At 40.6% G+C, this 16,732-nt stretch overlaps 1 protein-coding gene across 2 annotated transcripts in view; it reads right to left on the reverse strand.

The window, feature by feature from the left end:
* PRKCI (protein kinase C iota) overlaps positions 1–15,209 on the reverse strand; it is a 30,345-nt gene extending 15,136 nt beyond the window's left edge. The window contains exons 1-4 of one of the 2 annotated variants that reach the window (XM_074912048.1): positions 14,913–15,209; positions 6,909–7,030; positions 2,109–2,198; positions 781–831 (exon numbers count right to left, since the gene is read on the reverse strand). In XM_074912048.1, the coding sequence (XP_074768149.1) occupies positions 781–831; positions 2,109–2,198; positions 6,909–7,030; positions 14,913–15,028 (379 nt within the window). In that variant the 5' untranslated portion in view covers positions 15,029–15,209. Of the gene's footprint in view, positions 1–780; positions 832–2,108; positions 2,199–6,908; positions 7,031–14,912 lie in introns of those variants that run through there. The other variant, XM_074912049.1, reaches the window with a different exon arrangement.
* Positions 15,210–16,732: the final 1,523 nt, after the last annotated feature.

Here is a 16,732-nt window from a genome sequence, read left to right on the forward strand (position 1 = left end):
AATCCTCCAGTGTTTTAAATCCACAGCTGACACCGTTTGGATTTTTTTAATTTTTATTTTTTACTACTAGAGGCATGTCAGGAACCAAAATTGAAAGCCACATACAAAACTATGCTGAGTCACAAATCTATTTCCGATTCAGCTTGCAGCCTCATTTTTTTCAGAAAAGCAGCATTATCCACACCAAAGTTAACTTTTAAACATGCACATTTTCTTTTGTCAGAGACTTGGACATGAAGCTGACAGATGTGTACGTGTACATAACATACACATGATCTCGTATAGAACTTTAAGACAGACAAAAATTACCTCTTTAATGTCTAGTACATTAGCTACCATAACTTAGGTACTATCAGGAGTGTTCTGCAAAACCTCTAAACATCAGTTTAAAATGAACTAACCAGAGATCTCCAAATGGTGATAGAAGTCATTACCATTGGTTACAAGCCTTTGTCCACATTAGTCAGCCAGCAATGTGGCAACTACCAAAAAGACAGGAATAGAATAAAAAACTGTCACAATAGAAGAGGCAAAAGCAAGGAAAGCAGAGTGACATGGATAGTTAACAGGAATGTGAAATGTTTATTAACAATGATTCAGAAGTGACAAACAACATTTAAATTTAGCAAGACTTTCTATTCATTTTAAATATTTAATTTGCCGAGATTTGCATTATTAATATTCCTAAGTGTAGGATGCCAAACCATATAACATCAAGATCTAAAACAGGAAATCTGAATTCCTGATTTTCTGTACGTCTTAACTGAAATGCCTACTTACTGTCTTCTCCTGGACAAGGCATGCCAGGCCGTTCTGGTACGCAGGGAAATACTGCAAGAAAGACATTGACTTCTGATTAATTTTTATTTCAGAGAAAATATAAATCTTACACAATACTTCTGAAAGGCACTCAACCATTTAGGAAGACAGCGTTTTAACAAAACCTTGTGCAAGAGCAGGTGAGTTGAAAAGCTGCCACAAAACCCTTTTACTGGATGTAACAGCAATATACATGAGATTTACGAGCAAAAAGCAGAATAAAACAAGTTATTTCCTAAAGAAAGTAACGAGAAAAAAGTAATTATTCTGGTTCTCATGTCACCAATCACAGTCAGAATCTGGAAATCTTTAATATAAATGTATTATATTATGGTGTCCTAACAGCTACATGTGATCTTGTCTACAGTAGCCATTTTTTCCAGTTTATTTATCTTCAGTAACTGTCAGAGAGAAGTGGGGAGAGAGCCCTGGTGCTGGTTTAATCAGAATTTTATCAAACACAAAACTAAATGGAGAAAGGGTAGATCAAAAAGCATACTGAAACATATATACAGAAACAGAGACATATATGTTATATATATAAACATATTACATGTTTCCACTTTTTAACTGAAAAGCTGTCCCTTCTAAATGAGCTGACAGTGAACTAGATTTTTTGCATCATTTTAGAGGACCATGTAACACACTTAGCAACATTCTTTAGAGTCATCCCCTGCTTTTCTGCTAGAATCTCTGTTAAACTGAAATCTATCTTCTACTTGTAAAAGTTACAAACAGTAAGAAAAATATACTGCAGAAGCTATCAAAATAGGCATATAACTCTGAAAAATTAAAAATGAACAATTATACAAACAAGGGCATGATATTATTAGGCTCAAAAGCGGTCTAAAGTACTTAATTTTAGAAAAGTCACACTTTTGACTAATCTGGCATCACAAATGGAGCTCATCAGCGTTTTTTCCCCAATACAGATGTTGGTCTAAAGCACTTATCACAGTGTAGGACACTGTACTATGTATCTTCTACCACTCGTTGCCAGCAAGCATAGGAAGACATTTGGGATGAATGAATGAATGGAGACAGGGGCTGTATTTCATCAATAAACTAACAGCAAAGTATTTTTTCCTCCCTTAATTTAATAAAGAATGCTGACAAAGTGCTGACAGCTAAAAAGCACGGTGCACGGTCTTCAACACCCTCTTGACAGAATGCCACAACAGGCTTTAACTGAGGATGCTGGAATAGTACAAAAGACACAGATAACACGGGGTAAAAATTCCACTTCACCGGTACAAACGTGAGAACTAATACAGTAAATTTCACAGTACCATGAATTAGAAGCTCTGAATCCTTGTTTAGTTCGTACAACCGAAAGGCCTCTTCTAACTCCAGCTGAGAAGAAACTGTACATGGATCTCCTGCAGAAAGAAAAGAACAATACAAAACACAATCCAATTAGTTCTGTGCCATTCAACAGTTCCCTCACAGTCGGTTCTAAGATAATTACTGTAGCAAACCAGAACAATATTGTCATGTGGTAGTATTATTTTCAACACTGTTCAGAGAGTACAACTGAAAATACAGTCATATTGAATGCTTTCAGGGAAAATAAAAATATGAGCTATTCCCAAGAGGCAAGCAGATCATAATCACAAAACATCACTGCTCTGGTCTGCTACAAGCATGGTTACACATCATTTCAGTACTGGAGGTGCAGATTATCTTCCTGCACCTAAAATCCTGCTAAGATTCCATTTTGTTTCATGGATTTTTAATTAGAACTGAGTCAATTCTATATTCACAACTGCTTCAACACTGCCAAAACTTTAACCAGGTTAGACCTCTAGTCTTTCCTCAATCCCCAATCAAGACATTGGACAAATCATGTAACCTAAGTGAAAACACACCATTTTTCAGATTTTTAACTACTAGTTTCACACCCTCAGGACTATTTGAAGTAAAATCCCTTAAAGAAAGGGTACCAAGGCAGAAAAAAAAATAAGTGTGGGTTGATTTTTTTAATATATTTTTTATAAAACAATTGCAACTTTTGTTGTCTATTTGAGATGGAACAGATTAAAATACATGCCAAATGCTTGTATGATAAAAGTTCCTCTGACAAGACTACATTAGATTGCTTTAACAAATCTGTGTTTCAGAAGTAATAGTTTAGGACTGACTAAGGTCTCTTTGTAGATATCTACTTTATGTTTCTAAAGAAATAACATGTATCCACAAAGGTATTTCAGAATCATTAAACAACACTTACAGACATGAGGGCAATTTTGGCACATAGGTAGGTTTAAAACCTAGGGACAGTGGCATGTGAGGAGGAACAAAGGAGACCAAGCTAAAGATCTGCTGTATTCAGGATCAGGAGCAAGAAGGACCTTAAATTCTAGACTTGGTCCATACTCTGTCAGAAACACAGCCTGAACTTTAGCTGTTTCTCAAAATTAATTTAAAGACTTCATGATATTTTAACTGACCTCCTGTGTCTGTTAGTGTTTCAAAACTGCTATAAGGACTGAAAACAACAGTCATGTAACAAAACATTTTCTTCGGTGTCCAATGCAGGTTAGTAACATTATAAAAAAAATATCCCCCCAAAAGACAAAACCTTGTTCAAAATAATACTACAGCTGAAACATTTTCAAAGCAATGCTGAATCTGAATCATCATTGATCCAAAGAAAGAAAATATGTCTGATTATTAGTTCAACTTACTTTTTTTCCCCCTCCACCTACATAAGATGTCCTATGCAAGAACATGGGATTTCTCTCTGCCTGCTTGCACTCCAGCACATAAGCAGAACAAGCTTCTTTCTAGTCAAAACCCCATGTAGAAAGTCTGATGTCATATACCATTTCCAATTTTTAACAGAAATACAACTTCCCACACCCTTAAGTGGTCAGCTGGTTGTGGGTAACTGAATTGAAGAAGGTAGAACAATTTCTGTCTCAGCTGAACTGGATCAAATCTGAAGTTTTACTCCTCTGAGTCTTCAGTCAATACTATGGTTTGAAAGTGAACTAGCAACAGTCTATTAACTATTCACTTTTTGTTCTGTACTACAAGATACCAAAATAATACCAAAAAGATACAGGCGTTGTTTTTCATTAGAACCACACACCCAGCAGGCAGGGGGATATTTAAAACTCACCCTACAAAAGTTTTCCTAGTTAATTTGTTTTGTTTCTAAGGTATCCATTATCTTCCATTGCTAAATTATTAGTAATAAATGTAAACTGTCCATTTGCAGCATTCTGTCTTTATTCTTTTCTGCATGTCATGATCCTCAAAACTACTACTTGAAGCCAGCTGTAGTTATTTTTCACCATACCACCTATCTGGACATCAGACTGCCAACGCACTGCACAAACTCACACAGTACAGAGCACGGCGGGAGGAGAAGGAACAACTATATCCAGATTCACTATGACAATCAACGAACCAGTTTGTCTTCATTTGTTTCTGACACCTGTGCAAACAGTTTTGTGTTTCTTTCTGGCAGAAGAAAAGGAGGCTCTCAAGAACATACACCATTCTTCACACTAGGATCAGATGGTTTATAGATATCAGTAGGAAGCTTCAGCATTAAACCTGATTCGCACGTTAGTTTTCTACTGGCGATCACAATTTAGCTGACAATGGCAATAGCACGTAACTGATCCTTTCCAACACTGCCCTCAGACTCACAATTTCACTTCAAAATCTAAAGGGGATAACAGAAGTCTTAATCCATTAAGCGTTTTTAGTGGTGACTAGGTATATAAAACAGATGAGTTACAAATACTCTTTCCACAAGATCAGACTAGTAAGAATTTTGCAGCCATCTAAAGAAAGCTGAGATAAAGTGTCAAGAAAATGCTTTTGAATTACATAGCAAGAAACAACAGACTGAACACAAACACAGGGCTCATCTCATCCTATAGTAAGTACATTTCACAAGACAGAGGTAAGATGAACTGATCACATACAGATAAAATAGAAAACTGTCTAAAATCAAGTTAATTCTATTTTCCAGTGGAATCAACCATTTTTTTTTAAAGCTATTCCACTCCAATAAATTAGGTCTGCTTTTGTGTGCCATTACTCTATGAAATGGAAGTGATTATACAAGACACTCCGCATCTTGCAAAGGCTAAAAAGACATTTAGTAAATGACAAAAATTTCAGTGAGTAGATAAATCCAGTTTAGTGACACACCTGATCAAGCAATTTAGTAAGTAGTGAAAGTTGGCCTAGATACCATATCCTGTCTTCTACTGCAAGAAGCATGGGAGAGTAATATAACAAGAATCAGTCCACTCTACACACATTTCCTCATGCTACTATTACATAGTGACCTACGGTTTTAGTGAAGAGGATACGATACAGGAATTCTCCAAGAAAGAAAATTATGACTGTTCTAGAAAGAATACCAACTGAAAACACTAAAAATTAGTGAATAGAGGAAAAGAGGAGTCCTGGGTCTTGGCAAGAAGCCACACATTGTAGATGAAAGAATTACTCATAACAGAGACAGGGGGATTTTTTAATTAAACACACTCCCCATCACCAGATTAACTTTTTCACTACTGACATGAAACTGGAAGTAAATGATTAAAGCAAACATAGATTGCTTGGGAAAATTGAATCCTGTATGAATACACGGGGAAAAAAAAAAGTAAAAACTGCAGCATTCTTTTTAAAAACTTGTCTCTAAAGAGCAGAAATTCTGACAGAACTGCTTCTTCAGGTAGATCACTGAACCTGCACAAAAACTTCTACAAATGTTTCATTAAAAAGATACACACTTCTTACTACGACTGACTCTCCCTCTTCAGTGAGAAAGCTACTACACTCCTCAAAACAAAACAGCAAGCTTATTATGAAGTAAACGTGCAACTCTGCACAGAAGTCTGGTCATAAACATTGTTCATTTTACTCTGAGTCTGGTGTATATAACTTCTGAATGGTGGGAGGAATAAAAAAATCAAAAACAAAACCAAAAACCTGCTCAGGTTCCCAAAACCACAGTCTTAAACACACCTGTCCCATACAGCTCTTCCAAAAATCGGCTTTGGTCCATGTTTAGCTTTAAACTGTGAATAAACTGGCACTTGCCCAATTTTGAATGGCAAAGCTGTGAGAAGGGGAGGAAACAGTTCTATAAGCACCATTTATGCTAATCACTACATACAAATACTAATCACTGCCGACAAATCACTGCACATTATGGCCTTTTATGTACTGCATCAAGTACTTAGCATGCTAAAATAACTCAGCAGCTATTTCATAATTCAGACATATCTTTGGTGTATCTCAAAACCTGTGTAGAATACACCAATTCCACAATGAAAACAGAAACTACAAATAACCTTTTACCAAAAAAATTACTAATGTATACATACAGCTCAACTGGACTACATCTGTTAAGGAAAAGGGAGAACAGACTGACTTTCTTTCCCCCAAGGAAAACTTTAACGTGGATAACATAAGTGCTAGAGATGATAAGAGTCCTCAGCTGAGGTTCTTACTACTACATTTTGATGAAAAGCTACTTGGACAAGCAATTTCTCTTTTAATAGAACAAGTTTCACTAATAGTTATGTGTTAATAAACTTCAGGTTGCTAAAATAACAGTTGATGCAAACGCTCAAAATATAATGGTTTTGGTTACACATACAATTCAACTATAAACTTGTATCGATATGGTAGATAAATACCAGAATATGGATCATTTAATGTTACTTTAACTCTCAAAGATTTAAGGGGAACCATGAGATTCTTCAGCAGTATAAGGGAATACTTTCCATTCCCTTCCTAATAAACGCAACATCGAATTAATATTTTGATAATGAATCAGTTTTTATTTATTTATTTGGTAAAAAAAAAGAGCTCTCCACACTAAGTTATTTGAAACAGCAATTTTTCCATTAAGATAAATGTACAAAGGCACTGGCTAGCCATTTTTTTTAGTCACATTTACTATTTCTAAAAACATACTTATGAAGTATGTTTTGTAAGCTTATCTTATGAAGGCAGAGGGAAAGGAAAAGGTGAAAGAGAAAGGAGAGCTAGACAGTTAAAGAACATATTGATCAAATATTTATTATAAGACCAAGAACCAAGCATCGATTTACCTTCTTCATCAATCCATTTCATGGTGAAAAGCTGTTCATTGTCAAAGGAGCACATGTCTCGAACTTCACCGCACAGTCCCTCGAATGAGATGGAGGGTTCAAAATATGTTATCATGATGTCCCTGAGCAGGAGAAAAATAAGTTTGAGAAATTATACTGCAATATGTAGCTTTTGATCATCACCTCTAATGCCTTCCATATACCACTAACATAAAACCCATCCCTGCTGCAGCCCCCTAAGAAATATTAAAGTAATATTAGTAAACCATTAGCACATAAGTTCCCTTCCTACAGCAGTCAGGCTCTGAGTGATTTTTATTACCAACTACTTGACATTTAATCCTCCAGATACTTGCCTAAAAAAAAAAAAAAAAAAAAAGATTTAAATGCCCAAAATACCTATGAAGTGAGTTGTAACACAATACTAAACACACAGAGAAATAAGATATATACCAGTGGAAACCAAAGAATGAGATCAAAGAATGAGATGCTGAAAAGATTTTGAAGGACACTAACATATTGCTGGGTTTGCTTGCTCATTAGTAGTTAATAGTACTGAATTTTAATTCTAAGTATATGCCTCTATGTTCTCCTTCCCTGTCACCGAAGTGAAGCATCACAGATCTCTTTTTAAAGGAACTTTCAATATTTGGAATATCTCCCCTAATCTGCTAGGAAACCTGTATAATATTTTTCATTAACGTTTCATAACATCTACACAATCAAAATTTAGTTGGAGAAGACACATATGTTCTTACAACATTTTGATTGTGTAGAATTAAAATTTACTGCTTTACTGTTATGCAGAATGGGGATTCCTGTTTTAATTAAGATTAAGATTTAGTTAACCTAGTGTTTTAAATATGTTAACATAAAATGCCAACCCATTGTCTTGGTGTTTGCTGGGCTGTAAAAGGGAACAGGTGACTTGGTTGCAGTCCTTTAAACAAAGGATTTCAAAATAAAGTTCAGAGGAATGTGGAGGAGGAAAAAAAGAAATTTAAAAAAAAGAGCCATGTACAACACTACTCTTCAAACATCTCAGCCCAATGTTTGACCTATGAAACTTAATGTTCCCATAAAAACTTCAGCCAGTTGGGATTTGTTTCAGCTGGTGCCAGCTGCCAGCGCTATTTGGTGGGGGGAAAGAAAAGTTGAAGCAACAGACAAAATTTGTATCTGGTTAAAATTCACATCAACATACCTACCAGACTGAAGCGTACATATGCAGCAAGTTAAACATCTTTAAACAACCTTGTGCGGGGGCAGAGTGGTATCACGAAGGTGACTTAACATAGCATAATGTGATCACTGAACCTGAACCACTTTCAGGAGTGGCAGAGAACACACAGGATAAACATGCTTGCCCGAGGCTCCTTTAAATTCAGCATCATGAATAAAATAAAGCAGCAATTTCTAAGCACTCTAGAACAGCAACTTGCCTACTTATGGATTTATGAGCATGATCGGTGTTAGTTAGGGGAAAGACTCCAGTAAATGGTTATGATAGTGAAATGACACCCCTTCAGCAAGCTGAATAAAGCAGTCAAAAAGCTGCTACATTATTTAGTTGAGGAATTGCTCCTCTTCTTTCCACACGAGACAAAACACAAGACAGAACAATATTTGGACCCCAGTATTTAGACACAGTACAGTACTCTGGGGCAAATGGGGCTTTGTTTGAACCACCGGACTGTGCCCATCCCACAAGGCAAACTGTTCTCTCTGATACAAAAGTCTCCCTTTGCATCCTCTCTCAAAACGCACAAACTGTGAACCCAATGCCAGTGTTTGTCTCTACAAACTGAAGCAGATTTAAGAGTGCATCGCTGTTACAGACAGAAGGCATCAACCAAAGAGAAACCCACGAGGCTGTATTAGGAGGCAAAGCCTTAACCTGTATTTCCTGTTTTTCAGGGAAGGAAATAAGGCACTGCTTACTTAGCAGCTTCACCGATTTTGTGTTGAAGTTTACCATCCCTTTATTTATTCACATTTTAGTGCAGATATATTCACTTTGGAATATTTCTTAGACAAAAAGTTCAGCTCTGAAGGGCAGCAAGAAGTCAGAGTTAAATATTTTGACTGCTGCTGTTTATTTTGTGATTGAACTAGTCACAGTAGAGTATGTTAAAAGTGGTGACTACATGACTATTATTGTCAGACAAGTAAAAAGAGTTAGGTGACAGACCGTAATCTCATGAGACTATCATCACTGATACTCTAACAAAAACTGATTTCTTTTTTTTTTTTTAAAAAAAAGTTAGCAAAATCTGTCTAGCAACCAGCAAGTTTTCAAATTTGATACTTCAAGTCCACTTAAAATAGATTTATCTGTACTACAGCAAACAGAAAAAGTCACAGCATTAAGATGTACTGAACAGTCAGGGAATCCCTCTGTATCTATAAATTAAAACTGATACCAATTGAAAAAACCCTCTTCCTACTTGTTACTACCTTTAAGTAGCAAAATAGTTGCCCTTCAAATAAAAGGAGAGCTTAATTATTTTAGAATTTAAGCAAGTTCTCTAAACTACTACTCTAATACCTCCAACAGGACATGTATCCGTTATTAAATACATTTGGAAGATCTAACCATCTCTGTTACAACAAACACTGATCAGACTTTCAGAGAACTCTAGTTAACAGCAATATTTTAAAAAGCATGTAAGTATGAATAAGGTTCCACAAGCAACATCTCCAGCACAATTTTCCTAGAGCTGTGAAGCCAGCTTCATGTAACACAAACCAAAACATTACAGGTCTTCTGACAAGCTTTATTTTCCCATTTTAACTACACTGATGACACTGACATTTTTTACTGAGACAGGTCTCACTTCCAGGGCGGTTCTGTTAGCACACCTTTGCATTCTGTGGTGTTTTCCACACTTCCTGCACCTAACACTGCACTGATGATGTCTTCATGAGGAAAAAGCTGTATTCACTGAAGCTAAGACATGAAGTTAAACTCTACTGAGAAAACATTTGGCATTTGAAAGAAAAATTTGTAGGCCAAGTTAAAGAACAAAGAAAAGCTAACGTGGACCATAGACTGCTGCCTTGCATGAAAAAATACAAAATACTTTCTTTCACTAAGATGTGGGAAAAAAATTCTTAACAATAGCCCTTTGCTCCTGATGAAGATAAGTTTATGTACTGCTTTTAATAAACATGTTTGTTATAAAGCTATTCTAAGGCATAATATCCTTATTTGTCTCCTTATGACACACACAGGGAATTGGAAGAAAATCTGATTCAAGCACACCCTTTGCACCACCACATTTGGATGGGTCAGTTAGCTCTTACTATGGAAGCACCAAGGTTTTTAGAATTTGTTTCAGTACTACTATAATAGGTCTTAATCAGAGACCTGTGAGTAGGAAACATGCAAATAAACAAGACAGTACTTGTCCTGAATTATTCAGTTAAAACGTTGTCATTTATATATTCCATAAATATTAATAAAGGATCATTTTATTCATACTAATAAAAGGCCTGCCTGAATCAATACGATGCAAATGTAAGAATTGGTAAAAGATAAACCATAGAAGACTCAGAAAATGCAAATGACAAATCTAAACAAAAACACTAAAGAACAGATTTTAAATATCTCTGGAAGACCATGAATCTTATCACTATCTTCCCCACCTTTCCTGAGATCAAACAGCTTCTCATGTCTCTTCTTTTACAAATCAGCCAACATTCATAATATCCTTTAACAAAAAAAAAAAAAATCCAAAACACCCACAACCAACCAACACAAAAAAACCCCAACCCCAATGCCAACAGTTAAATGCAATTCAATATCCCTATCTCATTTTTCACTTCTGGGCTTAAACTTCTGTGAGAAAACAATCCACTGTAAGAACAAAGACTACTGCTTTAGATTTTTCTACCTGCAGCCTATTATAGCTATCATATATTACGTATGTGGATACAGATACATAAGCACACATTTATCATACACCTGGGTCAGTCATTAAGGCTTTGGATAAAGCCCAATTATAGCTCACTGAAATTAGTCCACACAAGACTCCTGGAGAATTCTGCTGTTTCAGTACCATGAGGTGCAGGCACTGCCGTTCAGAACAATTTAAAGAGCACCTCTTTCCCCAGTGGAAGTCTGAGGTCTCAATTTGCTCTCACAATCTGCTTTTCTGGAAAATATGTATCATCAGAAAATTAAATCACTGTTGAAACAGCAAGAAGGGGTGAAAATGTGTTCATAGGCCTAGACCAAAGCTTTCTTAAACTGAACACTCTCCTATGCAGAAGTTGATCCTCAACAAACAACGAAAGACAGGGACCTGACAAATTCTTCAGAAAGTGCTCAAGACAAAGAATACAAAGGAAGGATTCAAGGACTCAAAAATTCTTAAGAAAATAATTTCCAGGAAATATTTATGGAGATACATTTTGATCTTACAACTAAAATTGGACTACTTTTGGTTTTTTCTTCCCACTTTTCCCACTCATGTAAGCATATTAAAATTAAGAAGTAAAAATGTATCATGGGAGGACTGTGAGGAGTATTCTTCATTTGAACCAAATCAAACTGAAGGTGGGCAAAGCACTGGTAACCTACGCCATTAAGTATATTAAAAGTCTAACCTACGTGCCAGCCTATGCAGTTAGAAACCACGCAAAATCTGTCAGGCTCTGAAAGAACACATGCTAGCAGTTCTAATCATGACAGAAAAATGGTTCTTCGAGTTTGGTTGGTTGGTTTTGGTTGGGTTTTTTTAAACAACATTAATTCTACAGCATTCCTAGAGCATAAGCAGTGCTACCTGCTCTCTACTGCTACAATGCAATCCTCCCTGTACGTATTAATGATATAACAGCTTCTTGTAGTGAACTGACAAAAAGCATCTACAAGTGAGATAAGACAAAAGGTAAACTTTGAATAATACCAGAAAGCCGAAACGTCTGTAACTGCTCTTCAGTGCCACACATTTCAAGCTGCTACACTTCGTTACTGTATCAACAAAAAAAGTATGTGAACATTTGGTGTAATAGAGTGAATTCCTAAAAATCACACTCAGGAACCTCATTAAAGACACTGCACAGATTACGGTAACTCTTTAAAATAGATAAGACTATTTTCAGCGTTTTGAACAACCAGCCCTATAAGAAAGATGAGTGGCTTAGCAGAGAGGATAAACTCAACCTAATGCACAATTCCCAAGTCTCCAGGAATTCCCATCCCATTATTCTCATTATCTGTTCATTTTAGGAAAATTTTCCCTTCTGGTTTTACATATTTAATGAATTTAGGATAAAGAATTACCAGTGCACGGCTGAATAAAACTTTTAAAAGACTCTTCAAAGAGTTCTTCATGAAAGTCTTTGTCTTGGCTGAGAAAAGCAATTAGGCTCTGGGCCAGACTAAGCGATGTTTTGGGGATTCAGGTTCGGCTCTTTGCTCCAAGTCGGCAAGTGTGGCATCTCGAGCCCCAGGCAAGTATCCTGACTATTGGATTCTCAACCCTTTCAAGAACAAATCTGTTCTTTGGAGTTGCTGTTTTGGTTTTTTTTTCTTTAACCAGAAACTCCTTCTGAAAGTTGAAAAAAACTTTCCTAGCAAGACTTTAACAATAACTTCTACAACCCACTTCAATGCTTCTATTAGAAAAAAAAAAAAAAAATCAAGATATTAAACATTTCCTGACTATTTCCCACTAAATTCTCTATCCAGCTCTGATCTTGAGACAGTTTATTTGACAAAGGGGAAAATGCTGCCTTTGGTATCAGCATTTAGATCCTCAGTCTCCAAGTCATGTCAGTGTAAACAGGTAATTTTTTTTGCTTTGATATCCACTTTTTGACAGTGCTAGTCTGAAGAGACCTTCTGTTGTAAGAAAGTTGAGAAAATAATTTGTTTAGATCTCAAAACAAATAATGACTAAGGCATTCAGCTTGTTTGTTGGTATTCACAATGGTTAACCAACACCCTATATGACTCAGTGTCATTATTAAAAGTAAACTAATAAATGCATTAGAAGATAAAAAGTCAATACATGAGACTCAAAAGAAACATTCCCGTGTCTGTGAAATTATTACCTAATATTTCAAGTGTCATGAGCCAGCATTCCTGTCCAATGTAGCTGTTTTCTTCGTTACTCCCACAACCCTGAGCTGCTTTCTCTCTGTTCTTGCACCATAGCCTCCCTGTGCTAAAGCAAGAATTTCATGTGATTGCATGTGGAAATGATCAAGATTAAAACTGACCCAGCAGAAGAAAAAGAAATGGTTTTAACCCAGAACAGTTCTCACTTTAATTCACTGCCTGACCAAAGGAACACTTCTGCCAGCTGATAGCCAGGGGCATCTCCATATCCTTAAGAAATGGTGGATTAAAGGGGCTGTAAAACAAAGAGTTTAGAATTTCACATACTATTATTTTGACAGTGTTTCACACATCCTTTAAAGCAAAGGATTGTGTCAGTCGCTACAGTACTCCTATAGACTTTTGTCAAGAAAACATCTAAAGCACAGCCCTGCAATCAAACAGGGTAGCAAGCACCAAATGCTCAGCCTGGTTTCTATACCTCTCCTTAAAATTACAGGGATACCAGATAGTAAATACTGTAAACGTAATAAATATTTTCTTGTACTTAACACAGATAACTGGAAGGAAGCTGTCGAGAGTATCATGTGTTCAACTCTTAATCCAAAAACGCAACCTACATTTTTTTCTGCTTAGATCACCTCCTCTCAGACTTAATGGCCCAATGAACCACTGTCAACCCTTGCACTCAAAACTTTTAAAGTCAGGTCCTGGTACTATTTAATAGGGAGTTGTGAACCCAAAGCAGAACACTACTTCTGTCTTTTATGTTATTGTTGGAAAGCCATTGAATTAGACCAGCAAAACGCAGATTTTCACTGTGCAGACCTCTAGCATATCTTTTTACAGCAGAAGTGTAACTGACAGTAGATGCATCTTTGTTACCGTTCAGACTCCCTCGGAAGTCACTCAATCCCTGGGAAACAGCCTGAAAACCGATGAAACGGGTTTTCATCCAAACATCCTCTTCCTTTAGACCTGAATATAACTTAATACGCAGAGATCAGGACCAAAGCTGGACCCTGAACGTGATCTTTTTTTTTTTTTTTAAGTATGCATTTTGGCATGTGTCCCCCAAGACAGACATACATCAGACAGACGTACATCAAACAGCCAAGATATTTGTAAAGAAAGAAACAGGAAGGATGCTTTTTAACTAGAGGGAGGCGAAGGGGGGTGGTTAACTAAAGGTACTTTATGAAGGAATATGCACTTATTACTGACAGCGGGCAAACAAGCAGGGCCTCGGGGTGCATGGGGCGCAGGGTGAGCAGGGCAGGGGAGGCCCCTCAGGTTCATCCTTGTTTACCGGTAATGGCCCGCTCCCTGCCCCGGCCACCGGCTGCCCGCTGAACCCCACACCCGGGAGACGCTCCCCTCAACACTTCTGCCCAGTTCAGAGCAGCACTCGAAAGCCATTTTAACGCGGTTGTTCAGTCGTGAAGATTTTATTTTTTTTTCTCCTTCCCTCCAAGCCAGTGGATATCCAGGACTCGAACGTTAACGACGCAGCGCCTGCACCGAAACCCTGGTATTTAGGGCAGCGCGCTGTAAGAACTGACACAAACCTGCGGGCAGAAGCCCTGACGAGCCAGCCTGCCGTGCTCGCCCTCCGCCGCCGGCGGGAGCCGGGGCTGTTCTCCCGGCACTGTTCTCCCGGCACTCGAGGGGACCGATGCCGAGCGCCCCACACACACCGGCCCCGCCGCTCCGCCCGGTCCCCAGAGGAGCCTCCCTCAGCCCCGCAGCCGGCCACCCGCCGCTCCCGAGGCACCGGGCAGGGCCGGGAGGCGCCGGCCCCACCACCCCCCTCCACCGGGCCGGGCCCGGCCGCGCCGCTCCGCTCCTCCCCGGGCGCTGGCCAAAGCCTCCCCGCCTGCCCGGGCCGCACCTCCCGTCCCCGCCGCCCCCCGGGGCTCCGCGCCCCCACTCACCCCTTGTAGTAGGCTTTCACCCGGACCTGGTGAGCGCTGTCCCCGCCGAGGCCGCCCCCTCCGCCGCCCGGAGCCGACATGGTGCTGTTGCCGCCGCTGTCCCGCTGCGTCGGCATCCCCCCGCCTCCTCCTCCTCTCCGCGGGCGAGGGGAGGGCTGGGGGAGCGGGAGGAGGCGGCGGCTGCGCGACCCCCGCCACTCCCCGCCGCCTCACGCGCGCGGCGCCGCCGTCCCTCGAGCGCGCGGAGGCTCCGCCCCCTCCTCGCGGCGCCAGCCCGGGGCGGGCGGCACCACGGGAGCGGGGGGCACCGGGCAGGGGAGACGGGAGAGCGCGGAGCCGTGCGGGACGGCAGCACGGACCGTCCCCCGGTGCGGACGAGGAGCCGCCGCGGGAGCGGCCGCTCAGCAGCTCTGCCGCCCGGGGCAGGCGGCCGCCGCGCCTCGCGGGTCGGCTCTGTGTGTGTGTGTCCCCTACGCACGCTCCGTGGGCTCTTCCCCGCGGGACTCCCGCGCACACCGGAGCGGCGGAAAGCACCTCGCCGAGGCCGAAGGGGGGAGGCAGAGGCGGCCGCGCTACCCCGCGGCGAGGTCGCTCCCGCTCAGGGGGGCCACAAGCCCCCCAAGGCCGCCCCGCTCCCCTCCCCGGGCGCGCCGCCGCCCCCCGCCGCTTGGTACGGCCCGCCGCGAGGCGTGCTGGGACCGCCGGGCGGAGCGCGGCCCTGGCGCCGGCCCGGCGGGGAGCGGGAGCCGCAGCCCGGCGCGGGGCTCAGCTCGGCGGGGCCGTGCGAACCGGGGGGTGCGGGGGCCGGGCCGGGCCCGCCGAAGCGCCTCCTCTGAGTTCCAGGTGCCTGGTCTCCGTGCGCAGCCGCACGCTCTGCGGGGGCTTCACCACAGCCGGAGCCGCGCTGAGGAGAGGGAACGAAGGGGGAAAACTCGTCATTTTATTTAGGTACAAGTAGGCTTCTCCTGCTTTCGAGGGTTAAAAGAGCCAGAAACGCCTGTAGAGGGGCTCTGTGGAGAGCAGCTGCGCTGGGGAAGCGCAGCCTGGGGACCAGGCTCCAGCGGGGCTGTTCTGCGGAACCAAGCCCAGCGCCACGAAAAAAGAGCCTTAGACGCATGCAGCTGTGCTCCTTCGCAACCTGTTTCACGCTCCTCCGCTAGTTTTGTCACTTCCAACCTAATCTGAGAGCTGCCGAAGAAAATTGAGGATTTTAACACGAAAAATATTGCAAACCATCACGCTGCACTTCGGCAGCCAGCGCGGAGCCGATGGCCAACCGGAGCCGTTCGGAAGCAATGACATTGCGTTTCTGGCAACTACTGTTGACTTAAAACATTATCTATAAGAATTCTAAAGAATCCATGCAGTGTGCACTGCCTGCAAAGACAGTGTGTTCAGTTCAGGTGAAGCTTTGCCATCTATCAAATGGCCAAGATGTTTTTTTAAGAAAGAAGCATGAAGGATGCTTTTTAACTAAAGGAAGGCAAAGAGAGATGGTTAACAAAAGGCATTTTATTAAAACCGCTAATCATAAGCCACCTTATCACTGCAAGTAGTTTTTCTTTCCAGCTTTGCCTATTTAAAAAATAGATTAATAACTCTCTGATAACACATTTATATTGCCCAACACTCCCTGAACAGATGTTTCCGGCAAGCCTAAGAAACAGGGAACCTTTGTTTTCTTTTTTTTTTATAGCGAAAAATTCCTTTTTCCCACTGCCCCCCTCTACACTCCACTCAGCGTCACACCTGGATGTTTGTATTAGAGCAGAGTGGAGTTCAGGTTCTTGTGTTCTGTTACAGGCTGCTACAGGAGATTA

Source organism: Athene noctua, chromosome 8 (genome assembly GCF_965140245.1).
Source record: "Athene noctua chromosome 8, bAthNoc1.hap1.1, whole genome shotgun sequence".
Classification (NCBI taxonomy): Eukaryota; Metazoa; Chordata; class Aves; order Strigiformes; family Strigidae; genus Athene; species Athene noctua.